The following is a 13,839-nucleotide window of genomic DNA, read 5'->3' on the forward strand; positions in this document are numbered from 1 at the left end:
TCTCAAATGTACCATGCAATTCCCACTTATCTTAAACCAGAGTTGAACCCATTCTTCATCACTCACTGTCTTCAATTTTAACTTTGCCACTTGTAATATGCTTTAGCTGTTAGCTAAGTGAAGATGTAAATATAGATAGTAGACCTGAATAGGTATTGTATCCAGAAATAGCTTAGAATGTACTGTCTTGAAAAGGTTTCTGGTGACATTTGCTTTTTTCCATAAATGTGAAACGAAATATATACAACTTGTTGGCTTTGTGGGCAGTGTGACATGTTCAGTAAATCAAAGACAGCTTTATCTCTGGTTTTCTGTTCTCCAGAGGTCACTGCTGGTACTGGTTTTCCTTACTGGTGTCCACATCTTTTCAGTGCATAGTAAGCATTCAACAAATGTTAATTATCTACCCCTTTGCCATTACTAATATATTAGACCATAGGTGTTATTTTGTCAGTGCATTCATCTTTAGATTATTTTGCTTTTACAGATGTGCTACTTTCACACTTTCTCTTAGTATTCCTTAATATTTAATTTTCAAGAAAACACCAGATGTTATGCATGTTTAAAATGACATTTTTAATGTGGGCAACAGAGCAGATAGATAGAAGAACATAGGTCCTTGATAAGCTACTGAATCAACCAGTCCTCAAGTTCTGCCTACTTCTAGACTTTCTGTTATACAGATAATTAGTTTTTTTCTTTTTCATTGTTTAAGCCACTTTCAGTTAGAAGTTCCAAAACTTTGCCAAAAGCATCCTAAGTGATATCTACTATATTGGCTTGTGGTGGAGATTCAAAACCCAGATACAGCACTCTTCATGAAGACTGCCCTAACCCTCTAATTAAATTTTGTTTTCTCCCTCTACTTTAAACTTCACAGTTTGCATTTTCCTTAAAGAAAATGACTAAACGTAAGCTACTTTATATCCACTTTAGCCTCAGCTTTGCATCAAGTATAATATACTTTAGTATAAATTAATGATAGCAGATCAAAGTAATCTATCCTTGAACAAATGTAAGCTCCAAGGTCTAAAATATGAAGTAATGATATCATCTTTATCCACTCTCTTGATTTTCCTTTAGCCTGTAAAACATCACCATTTTTTCTGAAGTGTTAAAACTTAGAGCAGGGAATAACAATTAGCCTCTCTTTTTATTTTTTTATTTATTAAGAAACTGTATTTATTCTTACATGTTTAAACTTCAATCACCTTCAAACTCTTCGTTTGATGCAATACATCTATCAAGACCCTTTTTCCACTGCTCAAAAACTGTTTCTGAACCTGTCAATTTTGTTGCGGTTTGGTGTGTCTTCCATTTTTTTGTTTTCCTTCTTCCACATCGGCAAAACGTTTCCCATTGAGGACTTTTCATCTGAGGAAACAAAAAAGTCACTCGGGGTGAGATCAAGTGAATAGCGAGGGTGAGGCTCAGGGGTCATGCCATTTTTAGTCAAAAACTGCTGAACACTCAGCACAATGTAGGCAGGTGTGCTTGTAAACCACCCATCATGAAATGGGCAAATGCATTGAAAGAATCTCCAAAAACAAATTCACTGAAGCCGAATGCAAGCCCCTCCAAAAAATAATTCCAGGTGTTGTGGGGTCCCTCTCCTATGCTTAAAGGATAGAGTATTCAAACCAGGATGTTTCAAAGCAAAATTCATGTAAATATAATCTCTCTCTTTTGGTAGACTCTTCAAAAGAAACTACAGGGTGGAACTCTAAGGCAGTGCTCTCCAGTCAAACTTTCTTTGCTAGTGGAAATGATCTATACCTACACTGCCCAGTGTGATACCACTAGAGTCACATGTATCTACTGGGACTTTGAAGTATGTCTAGTGATATGGAGGAACTGAAGTTTTAATTTAATTTTAATTAGAATATAAATTGCACACATGCCTAGTGGCTACCATATTGGACGGTGCAGTCCTAAGAGATTAGGGTCCTAAGAAATTATCTGCTTTATGCTCTTCATTTTGCAAAAAAGAAAGTTGGGCCCAGAGAAGTGACATGGCTAACCAGAAATCACATACTTGTTTAAGAACAGACCTGGGCATGTTTTAGAATCTTCAAGATCTCACAAACTCTATTTTCCCAAATGTAAAGTTTAAAATTGCCAGTGTCTACCTCTGGGATTTTTTATTGTGGTGTGAGACCTGATGTAGTTGGAGTTTTAGATGAATGATCAGTAAAATTTAGACTATTTCTTTTTTGGTTGATTTTTGTTCTTCTGTCAAATATTCTAGGACAGATAGAGAAATTAAGGGTGTGGCACCTTACAATATACATATAAACATATCAACATCATATATCTTCCTGATACAGTGAATTGAGGAGGGCATAACATCACTTCTGTGATATTCTTTGCCCCAAATATGCACCCTTAATCTAATCATTTAAAAACGTCAGACAAGCCGGGCTCGGTGGCTCAGCCTGTAATCCCACACCTTTGGGAGACTGAGGTGAGTGGATTGCCTGAACCTGCGGGTTCGAGATGCGCCTGGGCAACTTGGCGAGACCTCATCTCTACAATAAATAAAAAAATCAGCTGGGCATGGTAGCACATGCCTGTAATTCCAGCTACTTGGAAGGCTGAGGGGGAAGGATCACCGGAGCCCAGCAGGTCGAGGCTGCGGTGGCCGGGAGCGTTCAGTGCACTCCAGTCTGGGCGACAAGTGAAACTCCAACTCAAAATAAATAAATAAATAAAATAAAAATAAAAATAAAAACATTAGACAAACCCGAAGTGAGGGACATTGTATGAAACAGTTGGTCAGTGGTCTTCAAAAGTGTTATTGTCATGAAATAATAACCAAGAAACTATCTGATGCAATGTGAGATCCTGCTTAAGATCCTGGACCAGACAAAGGACATTAGTGGGTAATCTGCTAAAATTTAAATAAAGTGTGTAAGTTACTTAGTAGTATTCTATCAATGTTAATTTCCTATTTTTGATAATTGTATTATGATTATATAAGATGTTAGAGGAAGCTAAGTGAAGGGTACATGAGAACTCTGATTTTCTATAGGAAGCTTAAAATTTTCTGTAAGTCTAAAATTATTTCAAAATAGAATGTTAAAATATATATTCAACAAAACAAAAAATTGTATAGTTCACAAGGCATTGCTGGACAATATTATAATTGTATAAAACCCAGAATGTTATAGTGTTGGCTAAAAAGAAAGCAAATGCCTCTCAGCACATTGAATTTTCTTACAAATCTCAATTTGAAAGTCTATTTGTTTGTATGGGGTATTTGTTGTGTACCTGTATTCCAGTGTGCCAGCTTATGTTGCGGCTTGTTACCACAGGTGTCAAAAATATGGTTACTCTTTCTTTGAGTGAAGTGGAAAGCATAATCACTTTTATGAATTATGAGGGAGGGACCCAAAAAAGCCAGAATCATTTTTTGAAGGGCAAGCCCCTTGTAATCTAAGCTTCCCCCACTAGGTACGTGTTCTAGGAACCCATCAGCATCAGTGTACCAGCTAGCATTGTTGTGAGAAGCTGCCTTCGACTTCAGTGAGCTTTTTTTTTGGAGACTCATTTTGCCCATTTCATGAATGGTGATTTACAAGCACACCTGCCCACATTGCATTGAGTGTTCAGCAGTTTTTTACCAAAACTGGCATGGGGTCCATGCCCCACCCTCCCTATTTACCTGATTTCACCCTGAGCAACATCTTTTTTGTTTCCCCTGATGAAAAGAGAGTCCTCAAAGGGAAAAGTTTTGCTGATGTGGAAAAGGCAAAACAAAACAGCAACAACAACAAAAACCCAGCAGATGCGCTAAAAGGCATCAAAGTGGATGAGTTCAAAAACTGTTCTGAGGAGTGGAAAAAGTATCTCAGTAGGTATATTGCATGAAACAGAAAGTAGAAGGTGACTGAAGTTTAAACACGTAAGAATAAATACAATTTTTTATTAAACTCCATTTGGAGGGAGTTCCCCCCCTTGTATATTGATCAAAGACCTTATATTGTGACTTGGAATGCTGTGAAGTCAGGATATAATACAGGCCAGACTGGTGACTGTAAGATGAAAGGCAGTGTTTTACTTTACTTTCCTGCAGCACTGCAACTCTTCTAACCTGTCACAGCATTTGCTGCCACTATTAAACTGTCATTTTAAAATGCAGTGGGGGATTTGATGAGCAAAGGTACTTCAAAGGTGAAAGATAAACAGCAATATATTTTTAAACTTCTCAGACCTATGTGTTTGATGTTTGGATTTCCAATCTAGCTGAAGGTCTCACCAGTGCCAGGGAACTAATCTCTAGGCACCAAGTTTATATTTTGCCCCTGTACCCAAGTAGTTAACAGTCTACTTGGGGAGTACATGCTAATACCAATGACTAGCTGCAAATGCAGTAAGAAACTCAGGGTGAGTTATGGGGAGAAGTGGGAAATAAGACTACCTGTATAGATTGGAGAGAGATTACGGAGAGCCTGAAAAATACAAAATAGTTTTAAGTCAAGTTTTAGAAAAGAGGAGACCAATTTATTTTTTTGAGTAGGATAGTGATCTGATTGACAAAATAATTATCTTGATTTGACTGGCAGTTACAGTTGGTTGGAATTAGATAAGACTGGAGTGGTGGCCATGGGCTAGGAGACTGATGATGACAGGAATGATGATGGTGATAATAGCTAATATATATTGAGCCTTTTCTCTGTGCTAGTACCTGTGAGATACATGATACTACATATGTAGAAATTGACACTCAGGGTGATCACTTGTTCAAAGCCACAATGATAGTAAGTAATAAAGTTAGAATTTGCATATGAGTCGAACTCTAAAATCTATCCTCTTTCTACTATTTTACCAAACAGATAGTACCTGGTCTACTTTGGTGGTCTCCTTAGCGCTTTGTGCCTACCTATATCATAACACTCATGCTAGGCCGTTGTATTACATACCTGTATCCCCTACTAGACTGTGACTCATTGAGGACATGAATCATATCTTAATCATCTTTGTAACCCCAGCACCTAATTATAATTATACAGTAGGTATTTGATGTTTGTTTAATGAAATAGAAAGTAAGGAATAAACAAGAAATAAACATTAAGCTACTTTATTTTGGTACTTGAGAATAGAAGAGCAGTTGAATATTGAAGTTAGTAATACCAGAGTGCTTCCTTCTGCTCCTGCCTTTTTTCTGTATCTGTGATAAATTATCCTCATTCTTCTAACTATAAAAAAACTGTCAAAAGATTGTAATGGGATGTATCCTGTTTTATAGGAATCTTTATAAAATTATTATAGAAAATTTCAAACATTTACAAAACTGTAGAGAACCATGTGAAATATTATACTATGGTATGATTTGAAATGCTATGCCAGCTTGAATAATAATCAAGTCCTGGATAATCTTGCTTCATCTATATCCCACAACTGGATCATTCTGAAGCAAATCCCAGCCATATCTCATCTGTAAAAATATCAGTATGTGTCTCTTAACAAATTGAAACTCTTTTTTTAAAAAAACTACAAAATTATTATCACACCTAAAACTTAACAATAATTATTTGATATCAACTATCCAGTCACTGTTAAAATATGCATAGATGTGTCATAATATTTAAAAGTTTATTTTTTTTATTCTGGATCCAAATAATGTCTACATGTTTCAGTTTATTAATATTAAGTTTCTTGTTCCATCTCTCTCCCTTTATTTGTGGAAAACTTTAGGTCATATAATTTGCCCTATAATTTCTGAATTCTTGAATTTGCTTATTGGATTTCCATGATGTCTTGTAACATGTCTCTGTCTCCTATATCGCCATTATCATGAATCCAACTGAAAATTCTGATTCATGTTGAACACTACAGGGTTTTAACTTTATCAATCTTGCATCTTTCTCTCATACTGAAAATCCCAGTCTTTCAAATAGCAGCATATTTAATTTTGTCTTATATACTCAGCAGTTTAATAATAAAATGCCAACACTTGTCACCAACAATATGGTTACTAAAATAGTTTTAAGATTTCTTTTTTCTTTCAGTTTTCTTTGTCTCTTTGGACTGCCCACTGGGAATAGACAATTACTTGATTGGTTGTAGATTAACTTTGAATTACTCCCATCTGTATGATCATTGCCTCCACGTGGTTTGTTCATGTCATTTTCCTTTGAGTTTTTAGGGTTTACATTTTTAAATTGTAATTTTGTTTTATAGTTATCACAGGACTCGATATAATAAACTGGCTTTTGCAACGTGATGCTATATCTCTGAAGCAGACCTAATGATTTGATTTCGTTTTATTTTGTTTTGTTTTGTTTGAGTCTGAGTCTCACTCTGTTCACCAGGCTGGAGTGCAGTGGCACAATCAGGGCTCACCACAGCCTTGACCTCCTGGGCTTAGATGATCCTTCTGCCTCAACTTTCTGAGTAGCTGATACTATAGGTACATGCCACCATGCCCAGCTAATTTTTTGATATTTTTGAGATGACATGTCACTTTGTTGCTCAACCTGGTCTCCAACTCCTGGGCCCAAGTATTCCCCTGCCTCAGTTTCCCAAAGTGTTCAGATTACAGTCATAAGCCACTGTGCCCAGCCCATACCTAATGATTAAGACTGATTTTAGGTTATTTATAGTAAATATATGCTATTTCTTACAAAATAGGTAACAGGAATTTTAAGAGAACTTTAAATTCCAATTCTGTTAGTAAAGAAGAAAGAACCTATAATACTTACCAAGCCTTTAAGTAGTGAGATGTTAATATAGTTGAAAGGAAGCACGTTATATGGCATTTTAAAAAATTCTTTACCGGACTTGGTGGCTCACACCTGTAATACTGGCACTTTGGGAGATGAAGGCAGGAGAATTGCTTGAGGCCAGGACTTCCAGACCAGTCTGAGCAATAATGTGAGACTCCATTGCAACAAAAGATCAAAAAACTAGGTGGGCATGGTGGCACACCCTATAGTCCTGGCTAGTAGGGAGACTGAGGCTGGTGGACTGCTTGCGCCCAGGAGAGCAAGGCTGTGGTAAAATATGCTCATGCCACTGCAGCCTGGATGACAGAGTGAGTTCCTGTCTCTTAAAAAAAAGAAATATATGTGTGTGTGTGTGTGTGTGTATAAAATCTATTACAGTTGATTCTCTCTATTCATAGATTTTGTATTTATGAATTTGTCTACTCACTCAAATTTATTTGTGACACCCCCCAAATCAATATTCCTGGCACTTTCTTGGTCATTCTCAGACAAGCACAAAGGGTACAAAATTTTGATTTGAGTCCTCCGACATTCCAGTTTTTAGTTGAGTTCAAACAAGATAGTGCTTTGCCTTTTTGTTTCAGCTTTCATACTGTGAACAGATGTTCTTTTTGTGATGTTTGTTTAGTGTCACATTTTTGGGCTTTTTTTTGGTGATTTGGCTTTTTTTTTGAGTTGGAGTCTCACTCTGTCGCCCAGACTGGAGTTCAGTGGCCGCTCCCGGCCACCGCAGCCTCGACCTGCTAGGCTCCGGCAATCCTTCCGCCTCAGCCTTCCGCGTAGCTGGAATTACAGGCATGCGCTACCATGCCCGACTGATTTTTTTATTTATTGTAGAGATGAGGTCTTGCTGCCCAGGTGGGTCTCGGACCCTCAGGTTCAGGCAATCCACTCACCTCAGCCTCCCAAAAGCGCGGGATTACAGGCTAAGCCACCGAGTCCAGCTGATTTTGCTATTTAAAATGACTCCCAAGCATCATGTTGAAGTGTTGTCTGTTCTTAAGTGCAAGAAAGCTGTGATGTGCTTTATGGAGGAGATATGTCTGTTAGATAAAGGCTTGATTTCTGGAATTAGTTATAGTGCCTTTGGCCATGAGTTCAATGTCAATAAATCAACACTATATAAGGGGGATCCCCCAAAATACCAGAATTATCCTTTGGAGGACAGGCTTTTTGTAGTACACTGGTAATTTGTTCCTCCGCATCAAACTGTTAACCAAAGTTTTTATCTGGAAGTTTTGAGAAGGTTGCATCACAATTTTCAGAAAAAATGTCCTGGGTTGTGGCAAACAGGTTCTGGTTCTTCCACTGTAACAACGCACCTCTGCCCACATTGCACACAGTGTTCAGCAGTTTTTGACCAAAAATGGCATGGACCCCCATGCCATACCCTCCCTATTCACCCAATCTCACCTCAAGCAACTTACTGTTCCCTGGATGAAAAAAGTTCTCAAAGGGAAATATTTTGCGATGATGAATAGGTGAAACAAAAAACAGAAGAGGTGAAACAAAAAGCAGATGTGAAACAAAAAGCAAAAGAACCAGTAAAAGGTATCAAAACCGATGAGTTAAAAACTGTTGTGAGTAGTGGAAAAAGTGTCTCCTTAGGGGTATTATATCAAATGGAGAGTACTTTAAAGGTGTCTGAAGTTTCAACATGTAAGAATAAATACACAATTTTTTATAAATAAATTTCATTTTGGGGTCCTTTATATGTTAAGATCTTTAAATAGAAACACACATGAAACAAGGTTATGTATTGATCACTTGACTAAAGTGTCCTTTATCGATTTCAGCAAGCCTCCTTGCCATCTAAAGAATTAGATTCTTAAAATATTTGTCTCTTGTAAAGCTTTTTATTTAGTCTTGTTGAATGGTTAATCTTTGGGAATTATTTTGGTTCCTGAATAAAACTAGAACACTTTATTCTTAGAGCCAATAATTCTGCATTCTTTATTCAAATCAAGTTATATCCAAAAGAAAGACCACTTTTTGCTTTAGATTAAATATGAAACAGGTAAAAAGGAATATATTGGGAAAGTCAAGGGCAAAGGAAATTATTGTTATGAATATTGTAAATAAAAATTGTATTTCAAGATGCAGCCTGCATTTCCTATACTCTAGACCACCCTTATTTTTTACTTTTTCCATAGCATTTAACAACTTGTAATATACCATGTAGTTTATCTATTGTGTATATTTTCTGTCTACTGGGAGCAGAAATCTTTGTTTTGTTCACTGATATATCCTAAGCACCGAGACCATGTCTGGCACATAGTAGGTATTCAATTAATATTTGTGGACTAAATGAAAACCAAAATCAATCCATCTTCATCCCTCAAGTTTTACTAATGATGGTGTTGCTATATTATTATATCATAATATTTCTGATAATCATTTTATTAGTGTATTCCATATGTAGGTGTTAACAAATAGATAAAAATCAGTGTTAACAAATAGGTAAAAATAATACTTTACCATCCAGTATGAGAAGAGAGTTTTAGGAACTATATTTTTTTAAATGTATGAAGTAATTTGGGATGTTTAACATATTTAAGTGAAACCAATAGATTTCTGAGAGTCCTCCAGAATTGATTAGGAAATGGAAGGTGGGAAGCTTTTCAATTAAAAAGGTCTTTTTGATATATCTTTCTCAGATGGGAAAACTGACAACCATGCCTGTAAGTCTGATACATGCATCTATAAATGTATCTGGAGTCAAAGAAGAGGAATCCAAAAAGCAGCTAGTGAAACCAGAACAGGTAATTTGCCTACAAAAGTTTATGAACTTTGTATAATATAAAGATGATGCAAAATATGTGGAGTTTTATTTAGTTGCCTTTACTCATCAAAAATATCTTTGAAGTCTTTGTTAGGTAGATTTTATAAGTTGAAAGAAAAAGGTATCTCAAAAGAAACATTATATTTGACTCAACCATCTATATTCTGAGTTCAATGAAAACCAGTTGGTGATGTTTCTTAATAAATAATCAATAAGAAGTACAGGAACATAGACCTAAGCAATCTGAATGTTTTATCTTGAAAAATTTATACAGGTACATTGAGTATTAGGAAACCTATAGTTTAAGAAAATCACTAAGATCTCAGTTTTGGAAGTGACCTGAGATGTTTTCTAGATCAGCCTCCTGTATGGTACTATAATCCCCTAGGAACTGTTTATCCTCTACATGATTAAAATTTAGGGTAAAGTAACCTAAGGAGCCCAATCCACTTTTTGGAAGCACTCATTCAACTTAAGGTCCATCCTTTTGCCAAACAAACCTTTCTCATAATAACTTGTTGTATCTCTTGCAATTGTGCCATACAGAAAAAGTCTCATTTCTCTTTCAAAAACACAACTTCAGATGTCAGTTGTACTGTAATTTTGCTTCTTGGATAAGCATTTTAATTGCTTTAATTGTTTCTTGTATGTCATAGCTTTGAGTTCCTCACTATCGTGGTCATTCTCTGCCATTTCAGGATAGTTAGTGTTTCCTTCAGGTGTTAGTTTTGTTTTTATCTTTTTATATTTTTTTCAATTTTTGTTTTTTGGTGCTGTGACTTGGATATGAACCAAGGTGTATTTTGATTTCTACAGATTAGAATCAGACTCTAACTTCTTTAGTTCTAGATATGCTATTCTATTAATACTGCCTACTATCACATCCTTTTTTTTTTTTTTTTTTGAGTTGGAGTCTCACTCCGTTGCCCAGGCTGGAGTGCTGTGGCACACTCACTGCCACCCCAGTGTCCATCTGTTGTGCTCAGGTGATCCTTCTGCCTCAGCCTTCCAAGTAACTGGAACTATAGGCGTGCACTTCCACATCTGACTAACTTTTTAGTTTATATTATTGTAGAGACGAGGTCTCACCAAGTTACCCGGGCTGGTCTCGAACCTGTGGGCTCAGGCCATCCACTCACCTCGGCATCCCAAAGTGCTGGGATTGCAGGCTGAGCCACTGAGCCTGGCCACATTTTTATATTAATTTTTTTGAGTGCTCAAAATCAATCATGTTCATAACCAGCCCTTGACCATGACATAGTAAACTTGTGGTTCTCTAAAATTCATTAAGCATTTTTACATGGGCTGTTGATAAGCTATATCTTCTCCTAATCTGTACTTAGGTTTTTGGACTTTTTGAACTCTGCTGAAGGTATATTTATACCTGCTGAAATTTCATCTTGTTAATCTGGCCTATCATGCCAGTCTGTTGAACTATTAATTGTGGTTACTGAATCTATTAAACATTGTGCTTTTTATCTCTTTCAACCTCAAGTCACTCCTAAGATTTACCCACACACTAAATAATGTGTTCTTGAATTAGAAAGGCCTGCATCTGAATTCTGATTCCACTACTGATTGATTAGATGACGCTGGGCATAATTAATAATGTCATAAGTAACCTTTTGTATGAATGTACCACCATCACCTGTACAGTTTCCTTTAATTTTTAGAATATTTCCAATTAGTTTGCTGTTGTAATCAGCGCTTATTAAACCACCTTGTACCTAAATTTTTACGTATATCTATAACTATTTTCTTAGGATGAATTTCTACAAACAGAATTATAAGTCAAAAGGCACCAAAAAAATCAAAAATTGCCAAATGAACATGCATAAAAATAATATTCATACATTCAATAAAACATATTTCTTGAGCTCCTCTTGTATATGTGTCAGGCACTGTTCTAAGCACTAGGTAAAGTTTTATTAATTTTCATTAGCAATCTAGGGAAGCTTAACTTTCCTACACACTTGGTGATTCCCAGTGTTCTTCCTCTTTTTTTTATTAATCTTAGAAAGATGTTGCTTTTAAGTCTTCCTTGACACTCTCCTATTTGGACAGCTCACAGTCTAGCTAGGAGGAACAGTAACTAGCATTTGTCCGAATTAACTGAATTTATATATTTTTGAATTTTAAAATAGTGCTCTTCATTATAGAATGCACAGTATTCCTTGATATTTATTGTATTCTCCAGTACATTTTAAATTATAATTTAATTGAATTAATTATGAAATAAAGTTGGGTGCCGGCTATGTTCTAGGGACTATTCACCAAGTCAGGATCTAATCCTTGAAGAACATAGAATTTCTGAAGGGTTGAAAAAAATGTGATTTACATGCAACATTTCTAGGTACTTTTATTGTATAATGTGAGCTACACCTCTCTTTAAATCTATTTATTATGAAGCCTCTACTAAACTTTCTGAACGAGATGTTCTGGTTATTTGAATCTTTTGATAAACTTGTAGTTAAACAGAAAATCCTGTTTTAATTCAACTCTTTCTGTTAACCATCTTTTATACAAGTGTTTATTCCTGTGCCATCTAGTGAGCATAGTTAAATCTTCCTTTAATAGAAAACTCTTCAGAACCATGGGATGTTCATTCTTTTTAACAATGAAATTTGCAATGTGCAGATCAGTAAAATGACTGGCAATTGGGCTGCATGTATACAGCTGTACACATCCTTGGACATTTATTTTTAAAATCCCTCTGTGATGAGAGTTTGACTTATTTTCTTGTTATATGCTTGTTGTCACCAAGAATAACAGATAAAAATATCAATTTGAGAGTTCTAGTTACTTTGGTTCAATTTGATTTTAAATGTGGTTTATAGTTTATTGAATCCAATCATAATTTCTAACTGAGTAAAAACAAGTTGTATTTATACAGTAGTAAGTGGCATTTAAGCCCAAGATCTCCAATCCATAGTGAGAATATTCTTTCCTCAGTGGAGACTATAGTAACATCCTACTGGCTGGTTCTTAAAATTTTCATAATACAGCTGAAATCCTTTTATTATAAACCTTTCAATGTTTGAATGCCCATGCCTAAGAAGGAAAATACTTTATTTATTTTTTGTTTTTTTGTTTTGTTTTGTTTTTTTGAGTTGGAGTCTCACTCTGTCGCCCAGACTGGAGTGCAGTGGCCGCTCCTGGCCACCGCAGCCTCGACCTGCTGGGCTCCGGCGATCCTTCCGCCTCAGCCTTCCAAGTAGCCGGAATTACAGGCATGCGCTACCATGCCCGGTTGATTTTTTGATTTATTGTAGAGATGAGGTATTGCTGCCCAGGCGGGTCTCGAACTCATGGGCTCAGGCAATCCACTCACCTCAGCCTCCCAAAGGATTACAGGCTGAGCCACCGAGCCCGGCTTATTTTAATTTTTTTAAAAAATTGACAAAATTGTATATATTTGCCTTGTATAACATGATGTTTTGAAGATGCATACATTGTGGAATGACTAAATCTAACTCATTAACATATGCATTAACTCACAGTTATCATTTTTGTGGTGAGGACACTATATATCACTCCTTTAGCATTTTTCAAGAATACATTGTGTTGTTAGCTATAATCTCATGTCTATTGTTGGTAGAGGATCAAGTCAGAAGTCATTAATTGACTTAATTAATCATTAATTGGTTCCCTTGCTGCTGATGTGTAAACTTGATTCTCCCCAGTGATGTCATTAGCAAACTTAATAGAAAGGTCTACACCCTGAACAAAAAAAAAAAAAAAGCTTTTTTTTTATAAGGAAGTCAGTCCTTACCTGGTTACATTTTTCAGTTATTTTAAACTTATATTTGTTTTTATTAAATGTTAATAAAAATAAAAACCTGTTATTTGAAATACACATGAAAGGTATAATTAATAATAATATGATAATAATGATGAACATTCATGTATCTAGCACCCAGTTTCAAGGAAAATAAAAGTCTCGTGTTCCTGTTTCATTCAGAGATAATCACTACTCTTTTTATTATTATTCTCCTCTTTTATAATTTTACGTTATATGTCTGTATTGCCAAGCATCGTGTTTTTTGGTTTTTCAGGTTTGAACTATTTATGTATTGATGGAAACATTCTTGTCTGCAATTTTCTGCACCTCAGCTTTTTGGCTTAACATATTTCTGAAATTCATTCAAATTTTTCCATGTAGTTGTAATTTATAGTATTCCTTTGTATGTATATACCCTAATTTAATTATTTATTCTACTCTTGATGGACATTTGGGTTGTTTACAGATTTTTGTAATTAAAATGTTGTTATGGCCGGGCTCGGTGGCTCAGCCTGTAATCCCGCGCCTTTGGGAGGCTGAGGTGAGTG

The 13,839-nt window shown here is 35.7% G+C and overlaps 1 protein-coding gene across 1 annotated transcript in view; it reads left to right on the top strand.

Annotated features, from left to right (window-relative positions):
* Nucleotides 1–13,839, top strand: part of LOC103267432 (MICOS complex subunit MIC27-like) — a 71,523-nt gene that overhangs the window by 47,042 nt on the left and 10,642 nt on the right. Inside the window, exon 4 of the mRNA XM_021716055.1 lies at nt 9,299–9,490. Coding sequence (XP_021571730.1) covers nt 9,299–9,490 — 192 coding nt within the window. The remainder of the gene's footprint in view (nt 1–9,298; nt 9,491–13,839) is intronic.

The sequence above is a fragment of the Carlito syrichta genome, unplaced genomic scaffold (assembly GCF_000164805.1).
Source record: "Carlito syrichta isolate Samal-C Ts95f unplaced genomic scaffold, Tarsius_syrichta-2.0.1 Scaffold308134, whole genome shotgun sequence".
Classification (NCBI taxonomy): Eukaryota; Metazoa; Chordata; class Mammalia; order Primates; family Tarsiidae; genus Carlito; species Carlito syrichta.